Source organism: Triticum aestivum, chromosome 5B (assembly GCF_018294505.1).
Source record: "Triticum aestivum cultivar Chinese Spring chromosome 5B, IWGSC CS RefSeq v2.1, whole genome shotgun sequence".
In the NCBI taxonomy this organism is placed as follows: Eukaryota; Viridiplantae; Streptophyta; class Magnoliopsida; order Poales; family Poaceae; genus Triticum; species Triticum aestivum.
In genome coordinates this window covers 560,065,140-560,084,374 of record NC_057807.1, presented here as the reverse complement: position 1 = coordinate 560,084,374, position 19,235 = coordinate 560,065,140, and the positions used below count along the sequence as shown (strand labels likewise).

The 19,235-nt window shown below is 41.9% G+C and overlaps 1 protein-coding gene across 4 annotated transcripts; it reads left to right on the top strand.

Moving 5' to 3' along the window:
* Positions 1 to 6,813: 6,813 nt before the first annotated feature.
* On the top strand, positions 6,814 to 18,726 carry LOC123113215 (histidine-containing phosphotransfer protein 1). Of its 4 annotated transcripts, none has more exons than XM_044534400.1 (13): positions 6,814 to 7,523; positions 7,798 to 7,854; positions 7,942 to 9,675; positions 9,950 to 10,157; positions 10,264 to 12,366; positions 12,461 to 12,488; positions 12,843 to 12,951; positions 14,616 to 14,698; positions 14,814 to 14,944; positions 15,035 to 15,103; positions 16,820 to 16,891; positions 17,748 to 17,821; positions 18,454 to 18,726. In XM_044534400.1, exons 8-13 carry the CDS (start codon positions 14,642 to 14,644, stop codon positions 18,489 to 18,491), a joined length of 441 nt encoding a protein of 146 aa, XP_044390335.1. In that variant the 5' UTR covers positions 6,814 to 7,523; positions 7,798 to 7,854; positions 7,942 to 9,675; positions 9,950 to 10,157; positions 10,264 to 12,366; positions 12,461 to 12,488; positions 12,843 to 12,951; positions 14,616 to 14,641; the 3' UTR covers positions 18,492 to 18,726. The 4 variants fall into 4 exon arrangements, with proteins under 4 accessions (XP_044390335.1, XP_044390334.1, XP_044390332.1 ...); XM_044534399.1 differs by having other exon boundaries at positions 12,461 to 12,525; XM_044534397.1 differs by lacking the exon at positions 12,843 to 12,951.
* The last annotated feature ends 509 nt before the right edge of the window (positions 18,727 to 19,235 follow it).

The window sequence follows — 19,235 nt, the reverse complement described above, 5'->3', positions numbered from 1 at the left end:
GTCTTGTCCATCCCTTGCATATTATAGTTCATCACGAAGCTCTTATAGCTTGGTGGCAGTGATTGAAGAATTCTGTCAATGACACTATCATTAGGAAGATTAACTCCCAGTTGAATCAAGTGATTATTATACCCAGACATTTTGCGTATGTGTTCACTGACAGAACTATTCTCCTCCATCTTGCAGCTATAGAACTTATTGGAGACTTCATATCTCTCAATCCGGGCATTTGCTTGAAATATTAACTTCAACTCCTGAAACATCTCATATGCTCCATGACGTTCAAAACGTCGTTGAAGACCCGGTTCTAAGCCGTAAAGCATGGCACACTGAACTATCGAGTAGTCATCAGCTTTGCTCTGCCAGACGTTCTTAACGTCGTCAGTTGCATCAGCAGCAGGCCTGGCACCCAGCGGTGCTTCCAGGACGTAATTCTTCTGTGCAGCAATGAGGATAATCCTCAGGTTACGGACCCAGTCCTTGTAATTGCTACCATCATCTTTCAACTTTGCTTTCTCAAGGAACGCATTAAAATTCAACGGAACAACAGCACAAGCCATCTATCTACAACAAACATAGACAAGCAAAATACTATCAGGTACTAAGTTCATGATAAATTTAAGTTCAATTAATCATATTACTTAAGAACTCCCACTTAGATAGACATCCCTCTAATCTTCTAAGTGATTACATGATCCATATCAACTACACCATGTCCGATCATCACGTGAGATGGAGTAGTTTCAACGGTGAACATCAATATGTTGATCATATCTACTATATGATTCACGCTCGACCTTTCGGTCTCCGTGTTCCGAGGCCATATCTGTTATATGCTAGGCTCGTCAAGTTTAACCTGAGTATTCCGCGTGTGCAACTGTTTTGCACCCGTTGTATTTGAACGTAGAGCCTATCACACCCGATCATCACGTGGTGTCTCAACACGAAGAACTTTCGCAACGGTGCATACTCAGGGTGAACACTTCTTGATAATTTTAGTGAGAGATCATCTTAAAATGCTACCGTCAATCAAAGCAAGATAAGATGCATAAAGGATAAACATCACATGCAATCAATATAAGTGATATGATATGGCCATCATCATCTTGTGCTTGTGATCTCCATCTTCGAAGCACCGTCGTGATCACCATTGTCACCGGCGCGACACCTTGATCTCCATCGTAGCATCGTTGTTGTTACGTCATCTATTGCTTCTACGACTATCGCTACCGCTTAGTGATAAAGTAAAGCAATTACAGGGCGTTTGCATTTCATACAATAAAGCGACAACCATATGGCTCCTGCCAGTTGCCGATAACTTCGGTTACAAAACACGATCATCTCATACAATAAAATATAGCATCACGTCTTGACCATATCATATCACAACATGCCCTGCAAAAACAAGTTAGACGTCCTCTACTTTGTTGTTGCAAATTTTACGTGGCTGCTACGGGCTGAGCAAGAACCGTTCTTACCTACGCATCAAAACCAAAACGATAGTTCGTCAAGTTAATGTTGTTTTAACCTTCGCAAGGACCGGGCGTAGCCACACTCGATTCAGCTAAAGTGAGAGAGACAGACACCCGCCAGCCACCTTTAAGCACGAGTGCTCGTAACGGTGAAACCAGTCTCGTGTAAGCGTACGCGTAATGTCGGTCTGGGACGCTTCATCTCACAATACCGCTGAGCCAAAGTATGACATGCTGGTAAGCAGTATGACTTGTATCGCCCACAACTCACTTGTGTTCTACTCGTGCATATGACATCTACACATAAAACCTGGCTCTGATACCACCGTTGGGGAACGTAGTAATTTCAAAAATTTCCTACGCACACGCAAGATCATGGTGATGCATAGCAACGAGAGGGGAGAGTATTGTCCACATACCCTCGTAGACCGTAAGCGGAAGCGTTATGACAACGCAGTTGATGTAGTCGTACGTCTTCACGATCCGACCGATCCAAGTACCGAATGTACGGCACCTCCGAGTTCAGCACACGTTCAACTCGATGACGATCCCCGGACTCCGATCCAGCAAAGTGTCAGAGATGAGTTCCGTCAACACGACAACATGGTGACGATGATGATGTTCTACCGGCGCAGGGCTTCGCCTAAACTCCGCGACGATATGACCGAGGTGGAATATGGTGGAGGGGGGCACCGCACACGGCTAAGGAACGATCTTGAAGATCAACTTGTGTGTTCTAGGGTGCCCCCTGCCCCCGTATATAAAGGAGGGAGGGGGGAGGTGCGGCCGGCCCCCTAGGGGTGCGCCTGGAGGAGTCCTACTCCCACCGGGAGTAGGACTCCCCCTCTTGCCTTGGTGGACAAGGAAAGGGGGGAGGGGAAAGAGGAAAGGGGGGTGCCGCCCCCCTTCCTTGTCCTATTCGGACTAGGGGGGAGGGGGGCGCGCCCTGCCCTGGCCGGCCCTTCTCTTCTCCCTCATGGCCCACTAAGGCCCATTAACCCCCGGGAGGGTTCCGGTAACCCCCCGGTGTTCCGGTAAAATCCCGATTTCACCCGGAACCATTCCGATATCCAAATATAGGCTTCCAATATATCAATATTTATGTCTCGACCATTTCGAGACTCCTCGTCATGTCCGTGATCACATCCGGGACTCCGAACAACCTTCGGTACATCAAAACTTATAAACTCATAATAAAACTGTCATCGTAACGTTAAGCGTGCGGACCCTACGGGTTCGAGAACTATGTAGACATGACCTAGAACTATTCTCGGTCAATAACCAATAGCGGAACCTGGATGCTCATATTGGCTCCTACATATTCTGCGAAGATCTTTATCGGTCAAACCGCATAACAACATACGTTGTTCCCTTTGTCATCGGTATGTTACTTGCCCGAGATTCGATCTTTGGTATCCAATACCTAGTTCAATCTCGTTACTGGCAAGTCTCTTTATTCGTTATGTAATGCATCATTCCGTAACTAACTCATTAGATACATTGCTTGCAAGGCTTATAGTGATGTGCATTACCGAGAGGGCCCAGAGAAACCTCTCCGACAATCGGAGTGACAAAACCTAATCTCGAAATACGCCAACCCAACATGTACCTTTGGAGACACCTGTAGTACTCCTTTATAATCACCCAGTTACGTTGTGACGTTTGGCAGCACCCAAAGTGTTCCTTCGGTAAACAGGAGTTGCATACTCATAGTTACAGCAACATGTATAAGTCATGAAGAAAGCAATAGCAATATACTAAACGATCAAGTGCTAGGCTAACGGAATGGGTCATGTCAATCACATCATTCTCCTAATGATGTGATCCCATTAATCAAATGACAACACATGTCTATGGTTAGGAAACATAACCATCTCTTGATTAATGAGCTAGTCAAGTAGAGGCATACTAGTGACTATATGTTTGTCTATGTATTCACACATGTATCATGTTTCCGGTTAATACAATTCTAGCATGAATAATAAACATTTATCATGATATGAGGAAATAAATAATAACTTTATTATTGCCTCTAGGGCATATTTCCTTCAACCTCTCCGTCATACGGAGTGACAAATCCCAGTCTCGATCCGTGTCAACCCAACAGACACTTTCGGAGATACCTGTAGTATACCTTTATAGCCACCCAATTACGTTGTGACGTTTGGTACACCCAAAGCACTCCTACGGTATCCGGAAGTTACACGATCTCATGGTCTAAGGAAATGATACTTGACATTAGAAAAGCTCTAGCAAACGAACTACACGATCTTGTGCTATGCTTAGGATTGGGTCTTGTCCATCACATCATTCTCCTAATGATGTGATCCCATTATCAACGACATCCAGTGTCCATAATCAGGAAACCATGACTATCTGTTGATCAACGAGCTAGTCAACTAGATGCTTACTAGGGACATGTTGTGGTCTATGTATTCACACATGTATTACGGTTTTCGGATAACACAATTATAGCATGAATAATAGACAATTATCATGAACAAGGAAATATAATAATAATCATTTTATTATTGCCTCTAGGGCATATTTCCAACAGTTGCTCCACACCGGGTCACGATGGATCTAGTGTCCCTGATCGGTTGGTTGCGGGTGTGGCTGTGTTGCTCGTTGGCCTATGGAGGCGTGGGTCTGGCATGGTGTGTACATATGGGGAATGACCATATCTGGCCTCCTCATGTACAACAGCTGCGGAGGCAAGGCGGACGCCATGGTTTGTGGCCGATGGTCTCCAAAGGTGGTCGATGGCTGACTGCAGCTCTAATCCACTCGGGGCCTTGAGCATCGGTGAGGTGCAATCTATGGGCAATGACTTGACGTAGAGGATATGATTATACAATGAGGGCAGTCATCTCCCGACACATGTAGTTGCTGTGATCGTGGGAAGTGGTGGCGACAACACATAATTGACTTTGATGGTGGTGCTTCTCAAGTGCCCGATCTCGAGCTCCGAGGTGAAAACCTAGGACTGATCCGAGATGGTTATACCTGACAATGACGGTGTGCTTGCATCGTAACCTTGTTGAAAGTATTGCTCGGATATTCTCGGACTGGTTCTTCATTGTGAAAACTTAGAATCCGGCCATTGATGGCCGGATCCGGTGACGGCGACATTTGAGCGTAGCTTCCTTCCTAAAGGCGTTCTGTTGAAGAACACGAACATCATTGTCCTTGTATTGTCATGTAATGGTTGGTGCGGATATAGTCCTTGTTGTAGTTTGTCAGTTTTTTTCTTCTCTCACTTAGACATAGCTTTGGTCTTATCGAAAAATTAATTTATGTTTGATCTTTGTTAGGGAGGAAAGTAATTGCAGAAAAAAAGTCATCTTAATCTTGTTAAACTGCAGCACAGCACGCAAAAAGAAAAAAAAACGCAATCTCTTCTCTTCTCTTCCCCACAGAAACAAAAAAACAAAAGCAGCCGTCCCACTTTCCCCATTCCCACGCCGCCGCCGCCGTCGCATCTCTCCCGCGGCGCCATGCTCCGGCTGCGAAGCTCCATCCTCGCCCGTCTCCTCTCCTCTTCTCCAGCCACCTCTCCCAAATCCCCCTTCCGCCGCCTCCTCTCCGCCATCGTCCCAGCCCCAATCACCGGATTTGCCGCGGAGGAGTACCTCGTCTCCACCTGCGGCCTCGCCCGACCCCAGGCCGTCAAGGCCTCCACCAAGCTCTCCCACCTCAAGTCCCCCGCCAACCCCGACGCCGTCCTCGCCTTCCTCGCCGGCCTCGGTCTCTCCGGCGCCGATGTCGCCGCCCTCGTCGCCAAGGACCCGCTGTTCCTCTGCGCCAGCGTGGAGAGAACCCTGGCGCCCGTCGTCGCCGGGCTTTCCGGCCTCGGCCTATCGCGTGCCGACATCGCGCGCCTCGCCAAACTCACCGACCACAAATTCCGCCAAAAAGGAATTGTCTCCAAGCTGCACTACTACCTGCGCGTCTTCGGCTCCTCCGAGAACCTCCTCCGGGCCATGAAGTTCTGCACTCTCCTCTCACACAGCCTCGAGAGGGTGGTCAAGCCCAATGTCGCGTACCTGCGAGAGTGCGGGTTAGGTGACTGCGATATTGCCAAGCTGTGCGTCTCAAGACCGAGGATGTTCGCCACCAACCCGGAGCTTGTTCAGGCGATGGTGACATGCGCCGAAAACATAGGTGTGCCCCGTGGCGCTGTCATGTTCAGGCACGCGCTGCTTGCTGTTTCATCTCTTGGGAAAGAGGAGATCTTGCTGGGATGTTCAGCCAGAGTGGAGTACTTGAGGAATACGTTCAGGTGGACGGATGCTGAGGTGGGCATTGCTTTTTCTAAGTATCCATTGGTGCTGAATAAGTCCAAGGAATCACTGCAGCGCAGGTCTGAGTTCCTCATCTCGGAGGTGGGCTTGGAACCGCCCTACATTGCTCAACGGTCGGTAATACTAGGTCTCAGCCTAGAGGGCCGGCTCAGACCCCGGTACTACGCTGTAAAGTTCCTCAAGGAAAATGGATTGCTCAAGTGTGACCCAAGCTACTATACTGTTTTCAAGGAGTCCGACATGGTATTCAAGAAGAAGTTCATACACCCTCATAAGGAAGCTGCACCGCACCTTGAAAAAGACTACGATGCTGCTTGCAAAGGGGAAGTGCCCACTAATTTCAGATTCACATAAGCCAAGAACGGGCTCTGATGTAACTGTGTGCTGGTTGTCCGCTGCTGTATGTCTGTTAGATGCTGGGTTGGTGGTTGTTAACGAGTGATGAAGCTGATAATTTGATCCCTGGATACTGATATGTAATGTCACCACTCAGCCGAGAAGAAACCATGGATTGGTTATGAACTTTTTCGTCCTCATTCATGTTTTAAACACATGTATTGGAACTAAGTAAGTGTGAGATCAGGCCATTCTGTAATGCACTAAAATTTCAGTTTTCAAGTTAGTTGCCTGTGCATTGAGACAATGAGCCAAGATATGGTCTCCTTCATTGTGGGTAATGAATTCCTAATGTTCTACTGCTGTTTTTGCAATTCATAGTGGATAATTTGAGGATAAATCTGATGCCCTTCCCAAATCTAGGTAAATAGTGGCTTTAGCTTAATCTATTTTTCAGTTATGGTTTGATATTAAAATCATTTTGGTTTGCTCATATGCAGATTCATAGAGATCTGTTTTTGCTTTAACAAACTAAAGATAGACTTAATCATTCAACTATAGAAGGTCTGCAAGTGAGTTCTCCTTAAGTTGGATCAGAGGTAACGATTTGGAGCCATCGGTCATATTGGAAATACCTGCTGGGCAGCAGGACGAAATGTACAGGGCTCACATCTGGTTATCTGCTAAAGAGAGATGCACACTTAACTAAACATCAAACTCTCATATGGAGGAGGTTTGGCATCATTTAAGTTTAAGTAAACTTAGGTGTGTCTGTCCATTCTTATGCTAGTAATGTTATTGAGACAATGGAGAAGCACTTGCCGCTAGTAAACTTAGGTGTATTATCCTGCTCTGCACGATGGCCATATTTTTTTTTTTTGAAATGGCCATAAATGATGTGTTTATTGTGGATGGCAGCTTAAGATTTTTGGTTCATTATTGTGTTTTGGTCCTGTGGGTATTTCTTTGTGCCAAGCACCACCAGAAGGTTCACTAGTAGCTAGGTAGTGTTTCTTACTTCTATGTCTGAGCTAGCTCTTCTTTAGTTTGGCTAAAACTGAATGATTAATTTATTGCTTTGGTTGGTGTGATCGTGAATATAGTCCCCAAACAGTTGGTATCATGTACATCCATACTCTGAATACATGGTCTGAATTTCTGCAGAGACTGCAGGTTCTGAATTACTTGCCTGTGTGTTCATCTGCACCAAACAGTTGGTATTCTTGTTTGTATGAAAAGCTGCACATAATATGCTAGCTTTTGGGGGCACACTACTTCCAACTGGCAACATAATCTGTACCTGAATTAGTTTCTGCCATCTTGGGTGTTCATCTGGATAACATTGAAGTTTAGCGACGGATAGTAAAATTTGATACCTGTGTCTGTATGATTTTCGCAAGGGAAAATTAAGGTTTTGAACTATGTTTGATCTGAAAAGACAAATAATTTCAGTACTTTATTTAACTTCCAAAGTAACTGCCAAAGCATGCTAGAATTATTTTAACTTCTAGTTGTCAAGCAGATAAGTTGTAGTTATCATGATCTGGTATTTTCTTTGTAACAAAGTAAGCATTGCATGCTGTCTGTACTTAAACCTTTCATATGTCCACTTATCTCAAGATTAGGTGTTTGCTACATGTCATTTTGCCCTGTTAATGCTCTGCTTATTTTACTTGTCGATGCAGGGTTATGGAAAGGCTCCTGGGTGTAAGAATTACTTTTGTTGGAGATGGACATTAAAGGTGCATTATTATTCAACTGTTGAACTATTTTTTATTTTCAGCAAGACACAAACCTGTTGAGGTTTTTACAGTGATTTTTCTTCTTAGGTTTCATCAAGATTTTGTTGCCTTGTTGGGAATGATAAATGGATATTTTGTGGTGCTCCATGCAGTAAATGTGTATGTGATGCATCATACACTTGAGTGTTTATATGTTTCATCAAGTTTGTCTGACCTGATATTGGAGGTATGCCTTGGCTTTAATAAAAGTTGGGGCGGGGGGAAACCCCTTTTGTTTCAAAAAAATTTATATTGGAGGTCAACTGTACATTGACTTGTCCTGCCCAGTGAAATGATAAACCCGTTCCCCTTATAAGTTGTAATTGTTGTGATTGCTACGAGAGGCTTCTTGTATTTCGCTCTATTTCAGAGTGTAGCCCTATTGCTTCTTGGTATCATTACTAACAAGTGGCATGTCACTTTTACCCATGCTCTTTACAAACAGAAGTACCCTCAGATTTTAGTTTATACATAGAGTCAGCTGTTGTTGTCGAGGCTGCTAGTAAACTGACTTGAATATGCATTTTCCTTGTTGATCGCCTGATTCGTTTCGAGTGTGGTTGTAGTTTGTGGATATGATACTCCTTTAGTTCCACCGGAATGGTACATATATCCTGGATGGAGGTGATGCATATGTATCCTTTTTTTTTCCTTTTCCTTTTTGTACATTTAAATAGAAACACACCAATCTAGTTTTTAGATAGCTGCTCAAAGATCAAACTTGACTCCGGCCAAGAATCCGTCGTTCGTAGATACTGATGCCCATTACTTCAGATTTAATTGCTGAAATCAATCGGTATGAGGAAACACTGATAATACTCATTACACCAATGTATATGAAGAAACCATTAAGCGCTATTTTCTCAGCGAGTCCGTTTATTGGATATTTTGTTCTTCAAAATGTTATTTTTGAGTTATTAGAGCTAGGTTGATTGTTGTGATTGCTAGCAGATGCCTCTTTTACCATTTTCAAACATCTCATCATTCCTCTGTGTGTATTTAATTCTGTAACTAAATTGCTACTTTGCTAGGATGCACAAGTTGACATTTTTCAATTGGCCAAGCAAACTGAGTTTGTTAGTCTACGCCTTTTTCTGATGCTGTTAACTTCCCATGAACCCGTGCATTTTGTTTTGTATCTAGATGGCCCATAACAGTGGACTAAAGGTTGTCGGTTTCTTGAAAAGGTAAAGCACCATCTCATTATTTCTGTCCACGAGATAAGTTACCGATAATGGATTCACAGTAGCGTTAGCATTTGTATCCAATGAGCGATGGGTGATGTCCATAACAGAATTTCTTTGCTTTCTTTATCAGGATTTTATTAGAGTGTGGCTCTGTTGCTTCTTGGTATCATTACTGACAAGTGGCATACATTCTCAAACAAAAGTACTCATGCTCTTTACAAACAAAAGTACCCTCAGATTTTAGTCTATACATACGTGTCTGTAGAATCAATTGTTCTTGTTGAAGCTGCTAGTTAACTGACTTGAATATGCCGATCTCCTGATTTGTTTCGAGTGGTTGTAGTTTGTAGATATTATACTCCACAAGTTCCACTGGGTGGCATGAAAATTATGTGTTACTTGTCCCTTTGCTTTGTGCTGGTTGCTGCTAGTACTTGGAGATAAGCTTTCCTCTGAGCACTGCAAATCGTTGATAGAACTCTCTCTGTGATGCAACAGTGGTTTAACATGGTGGTGTGGAAGTGTCGTGGCTCGGCTGTGGGAGCTAGAGACCTTATCATGCAGAGATCTTATCATGCAAATCTCATGTATGCTGGTGAGGAAGACGCATATCTTGCCCTGTTAGGACTTGTGAGTCTGGGAGAAGATGCTATTTTATTTATTTATTTTACTGAGAGGTTGTACTGAATTTCCATCTCTTGTCGCCTATTTAGTTAAATTTCAGTTTAGGCATGCATGTGCTAACTGTCTGATATTGTGTAGTTATAGAATCTTGCAGAATTTCAAACGTATGAATAGTAGGCATGTTGCGTAGCTCAAATTAAGAACCAAGCCATGTCATGATGGTAGACATTTGTTCCTGATGTCAGGCTGTAAAGGTTGGAACTGAAAGCAATGGGATATCAGCCGTGTGCTTGCAGTAACACAAAGGAGATGGTTCCATGGTATACTGGCGAAGAGCTCTGACTTGATGATCTGTTGTGTGTCTCTTCTCTGGTGCCTAGCTAGCTAGTGGGAATTGTAGAAACAAGATACAGGTAGGGAATGGGTTGATTGATGAATGCAGTGACGTACCAGGTGAGATGATGGGTAGATTTTCCTCAAGCGAGAAGTGTCCAGGCAATGAACATGAACATATTGACTGATTTACTGAAGTAGATCAATGGTGCATTCTTTCTTCCAGGAGAAGATGTTCTAAAACTGGATTTGGATGCATTGTGATATCCTCTTCTTCCGGGTGATCGATGAAGCATGGAGCCTGGGGTTTTGCGATTCTGAAGGCTCTGTTAGTTGATGATGCCCTGCCCTGAAGCAGTTTCAGTAACAAGTATGATGCACTCGCGGGAGTTTTATCCTACACTGCTCATTTTGAATTCTGGAAGGTATGTATTATCCTATATATTGTAATACACAAGGTGAGACCCGTGTGTGTTGTCGCCTGCCTGCTGGATTCATCAGCTCAACTGAGTGGAGTGAGGGAACCTCCTCAACGAATAATAAGTTGAATAAAGTAGATACATCTGGTGGTCTAATTAATCCGTACATTGATGAGCTCCATGCTGTTTTGCTTATGGTGTCTTGGATCTTCACTTGGATGTAATTGAACGAATCAGAGAGCATGTAAAAAATCAATTTATATGTTATATACATTTGTACTCTGAATCTGAATGATAGTTGAAATTTAACTCTGAAACTCTGAATCTTTCAGACTTCATGGGTGAACTCTGTCCTTACACCCAAGTCAAGTGCAAAGCTATATCAGTAAGGGTTTAAACATCTTACAGGGGCCAAGTTAATTTGAATCAGAGCTTAAATGTAACAACAATTGCTTTTTTCTTTCAATGTCATGTTTTATATTTGGCACCAGAAATTTGATGCTAGCTGGCTTACACTAGATTTTTGAGTGTTGTAAAAATGATATCTCCACAACTATATCAAGCTTGTGCTGCTGATCTTTGCGTCAGAACTTATTAATGCCAGATGTGATACTGGCCGGCATAAATTACCAGCTATCAAGAATATTACTGCCAGAGAACATATCATCAAAACTATCTTCATATTTAACATATTTGTGTACATTATGGTTTGCTTCCATGGTTCGTAGGCTCCTGAACTCCTGTTTTTATTTAGGCGTGAATGTGCTTCACTACTCGATACTTTCTTATGCTATTTGTTAGCTTATGAGATGACAACAAGATTATATCGTACTGCTTGTTCTCTGCAAAATCTAGTGTCCTCATATATGATTTGGATTGATCCTGGTGGTCCATTGGTTCAATAGGTACTCATGCAGTCGAGCTATTTATAATTCGGGAGTCCTACTTCAAGAGATATGTTATAGGCATATTTAAACTGGAATTATTAACTACATTTTCCATTGACAGGTCACCATGGTTGTCTTGCAAGATCATCCTGCCTTGCCATATTAGCATTATCTTAATCTGTGGGATTTTTCGAATCTGTGGGCATGCACCTGCAATTCCTCATGAGTCATGACAAGCAATCACCCTTCTGACTAGGCACTGGTTTTCTTGTGTATAATTCCAGGTGTTTATTGAAGGTTTTGTCTCTTTTCTTTTTTTGCTATAGTTGGCTTGGCTGTATACCTTTTGAAATCGGGGGCATGTGGTGCAGTATGAGGTATGTTCTTAATACTCCAATTCTATTTGAAGTGATTCCCACTTTTTTTTTTAATTTCTCAAATCACAGATAAGAATATTTTTTGAAATTACATATGCCCTCTAATTACTGAGGGATGACAAACATTTAATTTGGTTTAATCTGCATATTCTATCAACATGGAAATAACATTACATGTTGGTCTCACAGCGCATATGGTGCTGTCCAGGCATAGTTGAAATCACAGTCAACCGTCGGTTATACACTTGCTGTTGTTTGAGCTGGTGGCTAGTTTTCTCCGAAGACAAGGTGCATCATGTGCTCCATTTTTGCAGAAACAGTGGAGAGCTGACATATCATGTTAGCCAAGAGTTGTTGCACTTACCACCGGGGAGTCATGAGTCCTGATATGTGGCATGTCTATGGACTTGTTCATCCCTGTATTGTATTGACATTTGTATTGAAACTAAGAGAGTGTGAGATTAGGTCATACTGCAAATGCATTGAAATATCAGTGAGTAATATATTTCCATGAAGGAAGGTCCTCAATTTGGCCGTGGCGATGATATGAGATAGTCTAATTTGAAGGGAACTTGTAATTTCCCTTCGGAAGACAATTCTGGACCCATTTTTTGGGGGAGCAATGTTGGACTTGTTGACGTCCATGGTATGTTGAACACTGCCGAGGATGCAGTTTTGATCTAGTTTGCTGGTTCCTTGCTCTAGTTCTTGTAAGCTGAAAATCTTCTTTCTTTCTGCAGCATCTTTGTTTGAAGAGATTAGTGTCCGGTAAAGACTGAGCCTCCTCTGTTTGCACCAATCAAAGGTTTGATGTGTTATTTCTATGCCTAGCAAGGTAGCAGATATGAAGGAAGCTATATCAAATGGTTATATCGTGATTTAAGCTCACCAAATGGTTAGAATATTAACTTTCGGTTTAGCGTGGCATCCAATCAGCCTAGGGCCCTAGACTGATTGAATGAACACATTCATAGGCATTAACAGAGCTAGGCAGAGCTAGGCATTAGCAGATGCAAGCTGGCTTTTCGAGATGGCATCCTATCTTCAGTGCTGTAAAAATATATCTTCACAGCTATATTGAACTTGTGCTGTGGTCCTTTGTTCATTTTTTTTAAAATCCAGATGTGATACTGGCCGGTGAAGGACAGGCCTGGCACAGTGGGAAGCACTCCCCACTTGTGCCAAGTGGTCTTGGGTTCGACGCAGCCTGTCTGCATTGCATTGTGCAGGGGTATGGCTTGTCTCATATAATCCGTCCCTAAATCCCACCTGGTGTGGTAGCTTCTAGCACTTAGCACTGGGTCTGTCCTTTTTTATGTGATACTGGCCGGTGTGAATTATCAGCTATCTAGACTTTCTCTGTCCCGAGCACAGATCGTAAATTCTATCTGCATATTTAACAATTTTTGTGCACATTATGTTTCGCTTCCATGGTTATTACCATTTAAATTCCTATCACACACTGTGGTTGCCTAACAAGATCACCCTCCCTGCTATATTAGCATTCTCTTAAGTCTATATGCATTGGAGGTTATGCCCTTTTTGTGCTATTGTTAGACTTTGGTTGTATACCTTCTGGAATTGTGAGCACAAGATAAACTTTAAGTAATCCTTCTATCTGGAGAGTTTTTTTTCTTTTCTTTCTGACTCAGATCACATATAAGAACAAGTTTTTTTGGAGATATGAACAGTCATTTATGACATTTGGCACACATGGTTCAAAGCAATGATTACATGATAAGATTGCATCTCGGCTGTCTATCGGTTAATTCTACTAATTAGAATATCTGCTTATGAGCTCCCTCATCTTAGTGGAGGCATTTAGTTGACTCTTCACCCGTATAGGTTGTTGATGACAATGGATGCAATCATAGTATAAAGCTCTCATTTTATTTTGTCAAACAGTTACCTGTTGCTACACATTTTTTTCTTCCATTTAATTTAAGAGATTGTAACACCTCATAGTTTCTTCTTTCATGTACTGCATGCCTAGTTGGTCTAAATGGTGTGACAAGAACAGTCAGTAGGACCATGATATTTTCAGTTTTCGATCTTAGAAAATCTGTAGGTTAACAAAGAATAGCTGACACATTATGGCCAAAATAATAGGCAGAGGAAGCTAATTTTAGAGGGAGCACCATCATTATAGTAACAATTTTGCCATTGCTCTTATTCTTATATTCTGCCATTACTCCCACACGTTGTAGCAAGTCCTAAATCTACTAACCATGCCTCTCAGAAAATATTGTCCATTCTCATGCCAGCTGACAAGATAATGGACTAGAACCAAAAAAGTGGTGTTGTTGTATGAACAATGATGAACATAGGTCAGAAACAAAAGATGCAATTACGCAAAGAGCTTTGATGTCCTGTCGTTGCATATAGACAAAACCAACAAGGATCATATGTGCCAGTGCTTGGCTCCAACATCCAACAGCTGGACTGGAGTATTAAGTATCTGCCAGTGCTTGCCAACCTCCAAAGCTTTGTTGAGTACTGCTGTCATTTTTTGTCTCTAGTAATGTAATTATTACGTTACTAGAAAACGTCACATAGCTGTAAACAGGTAGGTAAAAGCTGGAACATAAGAGGTATCCAGCTAAAACATTTTGGAAATAAAAGGTATCCAATGAAACCATGCCTAGCCAGTCAAATCAAGTAAGGCATTTAAATGATAGATAGCATTTTTCAGATGAGAAAGGACAAAAGAGGAAATAAATGAGAGCTATAAAGAGAATGAACGGTAGCCGTCCATTGCCATCCATGGCCGCGGACTTGCAGTCCATCTCCCCTATATATACTGCACCCACCGACACCAATCTCCATCCATTCACTCTCATTCCATCTTCGCCCTCCCCTATCCTCTCATTGTTTAGCTTTCTTCCTCCCTTGTAGCTCTATTGTCCTTGTTGCGGGTAGCCATGGCGGCCCCAATGTTGAACCAGCCCAACGGCCTCCTTGCCAACATGTTCGCTGCGGTAAGCTATTTACTATTTTGGTGCCAATTATGCAGGAATCTATTGAGGTGGATAGGTAACGTGATATTTGTCAGAGAATTTGATGTTTTTGTTTTGTGTTTATTTGGTGGGCTAGGGTTTGCTGGATGATCAGTTCCAGGAGCTGCAGATGCTCCAGGAAGGGAGCGCCCCAGACTTCATCGTCAAGGTTGTCTCACTCTTCTGCGAGGACGGCGAGCGTATCATCGGCGAGATCGCCAAGCTGCTGTACACAAGCTTCCTTTCCTTTGATCCAACCATTAGTGTAGAGTGGTTGGTTTGATTTTCAGCTTGGGGATATGGTTGCTGTTTTTGCAGGGACAAGCCATGTGTGGACTATGACAAGGTGGGTGGTTTTGTGCATCAGCTCAAGGGAAGCAGTGCAAGGTGTGGCTGTTTTCTTCTTCTTTCATGTCCTCTTCGTATGTGTTTGTGCAATACTATAGGAATTATGTTTGTTTTCGGTTCTTGGCGTGCAAATTAGGTATTTAGCTCCCTGCTCGATACATGGTAAGGTGTCCAATCATCTTGGGGGAATTATGGTCTGTTTCATCATTATAGTGTTTTATGTCGTAGATCTGACAAGGATGGTCAGTTTCCTGCATTTGTTGAACGACTCAACAATTATAGATTGATGTTCTTTCGTGTTAGTACCACTGGTGTCGTAGATCCGTTGGGCATGTTGTAGTGATCTATCATGTAGATCCGACAAAAAATATCCGTTCCGTACACATTGGCAGCTCAACAAGCAGCACGTCACATCTTCCCATTAATTTGGGGAGAGGTGACATCCATTTGGCCGTTATATTTGTTTAGATTTAGATACGGCGAACAATTTTGTCCTTGTACTGTTTGTGATTTAGATACGACAAACCGATTGGCCGTTGTATTGTTCTATGATTTGCATTCGACAAACAGTTTGTTTGTTATATTGTTTAATGATTTAGGCGAGACAAACAGTTAGGCAATTATACTGTTGTGTGATGTACATCCGACAAACTGTTTGGCCATTATACTACTATATTATTTAGATCCGACAAATTGTTTGGCCGTTGTTACCGTTTGATGATTTGGATCTGACAAATATGATCTGCTTCCCATAAACCGGACAGCTCAATGAGTACTGCTTTGGACCCTCTGTCTTAAGTGGGGGGCTGGTTGACCTCCATTCAGTCATTGTCATGTTAAATAATTATTAGATCCGACAAAAAATATCATATGATCCACGCACATCAAGCGGCTCAAAGAATCGCACTTCACGTCTCCTTTTTAAAGTGGGAGCTCTTGTAATTAATTTGGGCAGGATTATTATTCTCTATTTTATCGTCACAACATTCCATGACCTATATCAGAGAAACATGTCCGTTCATCCATTGTCATATTTAATGATTCAGATCCGTCAAATATCATATGTTCCGCACACATCAAGCGGCTCAAAGAGTAGCACTTCACATCGTGGGGCTCTTCCAATTAATTCGGTGTGGATTATCATACTCCCTTTATCGTCACAACATTCCGTGACATAGATATAGGAGAAACTTGTTCCGCTGCATTCACATTACTTGGATGGTACTGTACACTCGGGTTATCTTACATATTCAGGTCAACTGATCCCATTCAAACTAGTTGATAGTTTTGCAAGGTTAGCCTTTGTGTGGTTAATATACATTAATAGTATTATCCTTAGAAACTAATATTATTGTGCCCAAACAATTTAGCTCCATGTATGTTTTTGGTATATACAAGTAATTCTTATGGAATCAGAGGAAATAAGCCAATGAGTCACTACTTCTTTACATATCAAATATATAACTTATTCAAAGTCATTTATCATGAATTATCACTTCCATTATAGAAACTATACATATTTCCTTTTGGATTAATGTTTCATATTGCATATGCCCTGGTGAAATAACTCATTTTGCTTACACCGGGCTCTCATAGTTGTATTGTGTTAACTTCTTAACTCAGATACAGATAATCATAGTGCTACATCTACTCGCTTGGGATTCTGAAGTGAAGAGAAAGAATTCCAATGTTCATTTTCATTCATTAAAGTGATTTTGTGGGTCTTTCCTGATTGTATGCTATTGCATGCTGCAGTCTTGGTGCTCAGAGAGTGAAGAACAGTTGCATTCAGTTCCAACAGTGTTGTCAGGAGAAGAGCAGAGATGGGTCAGTACCTTGTATCATTATGTCACACTATTGTATTTTCGATCATTGTGTTACTGAAATCTCCATACTGAATGTGAATGTGCTCTACTCATCTACTGTAACATATTTCCATATTATTAGTGTTTTGTATATTTTGATGCAATTGCATGTTCATTGCCTTTGTAAACTACTCATTTTATTCAGCCCTTATAGACAGATTTGGGTGACTCCCCTGAGCTTTTTGGGTTAGGAATATAACTGCTCTAGTACCATTTTCTAGTTAATCATATCCCTTAATAATGTTATATTGAATGCTTTTCCATGAATGTTTAGAAATAAAATTTGAAACAGAAGCTAAGTTCTCTTTACAACATTGACGGCAATGCCCCAATTATCATAGCGTTTAGATCTATAAAAGGGAAACTAAGTTTTGTCTTCTTTGAATATTGCACATCTATACAATAAATAAACATATAACTTGTTGATGTTTCGATCTTCCAACTGATGTTACAAGCACCTTTTTACATGTAATTTCCAGAATAAAGATGTCATCTTTTGTTAGAATTATCCCTTGTCTCTGTTAGATTATTGGCTATGGACGCAAGTGTGTATCTTGTTAAGCAAGTATGTCCAGGACTCCAGGGTGATATTCATAAGGCTTCTAGATAAACTGTTAAGATAATTCTACCATAAAAAAAACTCTGGAGGCAAATTGTGATGAGCATTTTTAGTATTTGAAATTGCAGTGGGATGAACTTTTTTGTAGTTGTTAATTATAAACATGTTTCTTTCATGAGCTGTTAGTTATTAATATGTCTCTTTCGTGAGCTGCAAATGGGAAGGAGTTTCACAAGTTACTGCACCGTTTTCCTTGTAGGTGCCTGAACTCACTGCAATCTGTGAGGAACGATTTCTATGATCTGTGCAGCATGTTCAAACCACATGCTTCAGGTGCTACTTTTTTAAAACTCGTCTTAAACTCTTTGTAGCATTACAGTAGTAGAACTGGAATACAAACGAAATACTTTTTATCCTAAAGTTTGCTTGATATGCAAAACATTGAACTAGACAGAAGATATGATGCTATGGATTCAGTTAGTTTACTGCATAACAACAAATGAAAAGCTTGTTAATGAAATCAATGCAGCTAGTTTGCATCTCAGACATTGAATAAGTAGTAATAAGTGTGGAAGATAAATAAGAAGGGACATGTTTATTTCTATGGTGTAGCATTTGCAGTGCTAAAGTTTACTTAGAGGTACTAGTTGTTGTCTAGAGTAGTATCTAAGACTACTGGAAATCTTGGTTGGAAACCTCCATTGACAGATAACTGGATATGTCTCGTATATGTATATTAGCTTCATGTAGCTCAAATGGTGACTAGAATTTTGCCTCAACTTCTCACTCTCAAGTTTCCTGCACTAGCCAATTCATGACGTGGACATAGAGGGACTTGAACTCAAGGCCTTAAGCTCATTTTGTTTAACTCTTTGGGCCTTTGTTCTTACTAAACTCATTTTGTTACAATGCAAGCTTTTCTTAATGGGTTACGCAACTAACATGTTGTTCTGTTTCCGATGCAGCTGTGCCAGCAGGTCCAGGCCTTAATCCTAAAGTATAGACTTGAGCGATAAAGCTGGAGATGCATTTTCTCATGGTACAACACATGTTCAACCTAGCTTATAGCTTGGAGTCATTTGCTTATGTGGGGTATGTAGCTGCCGAGTGGCAAGCTAATCATCTACTAGTATCGATGTCTTTGTTACTGTCCGTAGTTTCATTTGGAATTCTGAGTGGTCAAATAAAAAATTCAGCTGTGGTTGTTTTGTGGATTATTGGTGGTTAATATGGTGTCTCAGTTATAGTCGTTTTTTTTTTTGACGCGTCAACGGCGGGCTTACGCCTGCCTGAACCTTTATTGCGATCGTCAAGGGGTGTTACAAAGTGCTCAGCATTAGAAGTACATGGGGTCAGAGGGAGAGAAAAAAAGAGAAAAAGTACAAAGTGCTGGAGGCTACAATCTCGCAGCTAAGAGGAACAACATGGATGCCCAGTCTCGAAGCGCAGCTTGTTTCATGGCATTCTTGCAGCGGTGAGACCAAAGGAGTAGGTCATTGGCCGCTGAGTTTGCAGTTGTGTGTAGATCCAGGTGAAGGTCCCGAAAAACTTTGGCGTTTCTCCTCTGCCAAATATTCCAGAGAACGGCCAAAAGGACCGTTGATCTGGTCTTGTTGTTGAAGTTCCCGCTCCAGGCGTGTAGGAGCCCCTGTGGTGCAACAGGGCAAAGGCTACCCAGCTCTGTCCAAAGCGGGCTGAGCCGTCGGCATGTGAACAGGAGGTGTTCAATGGATTCGCATTGCGAGCA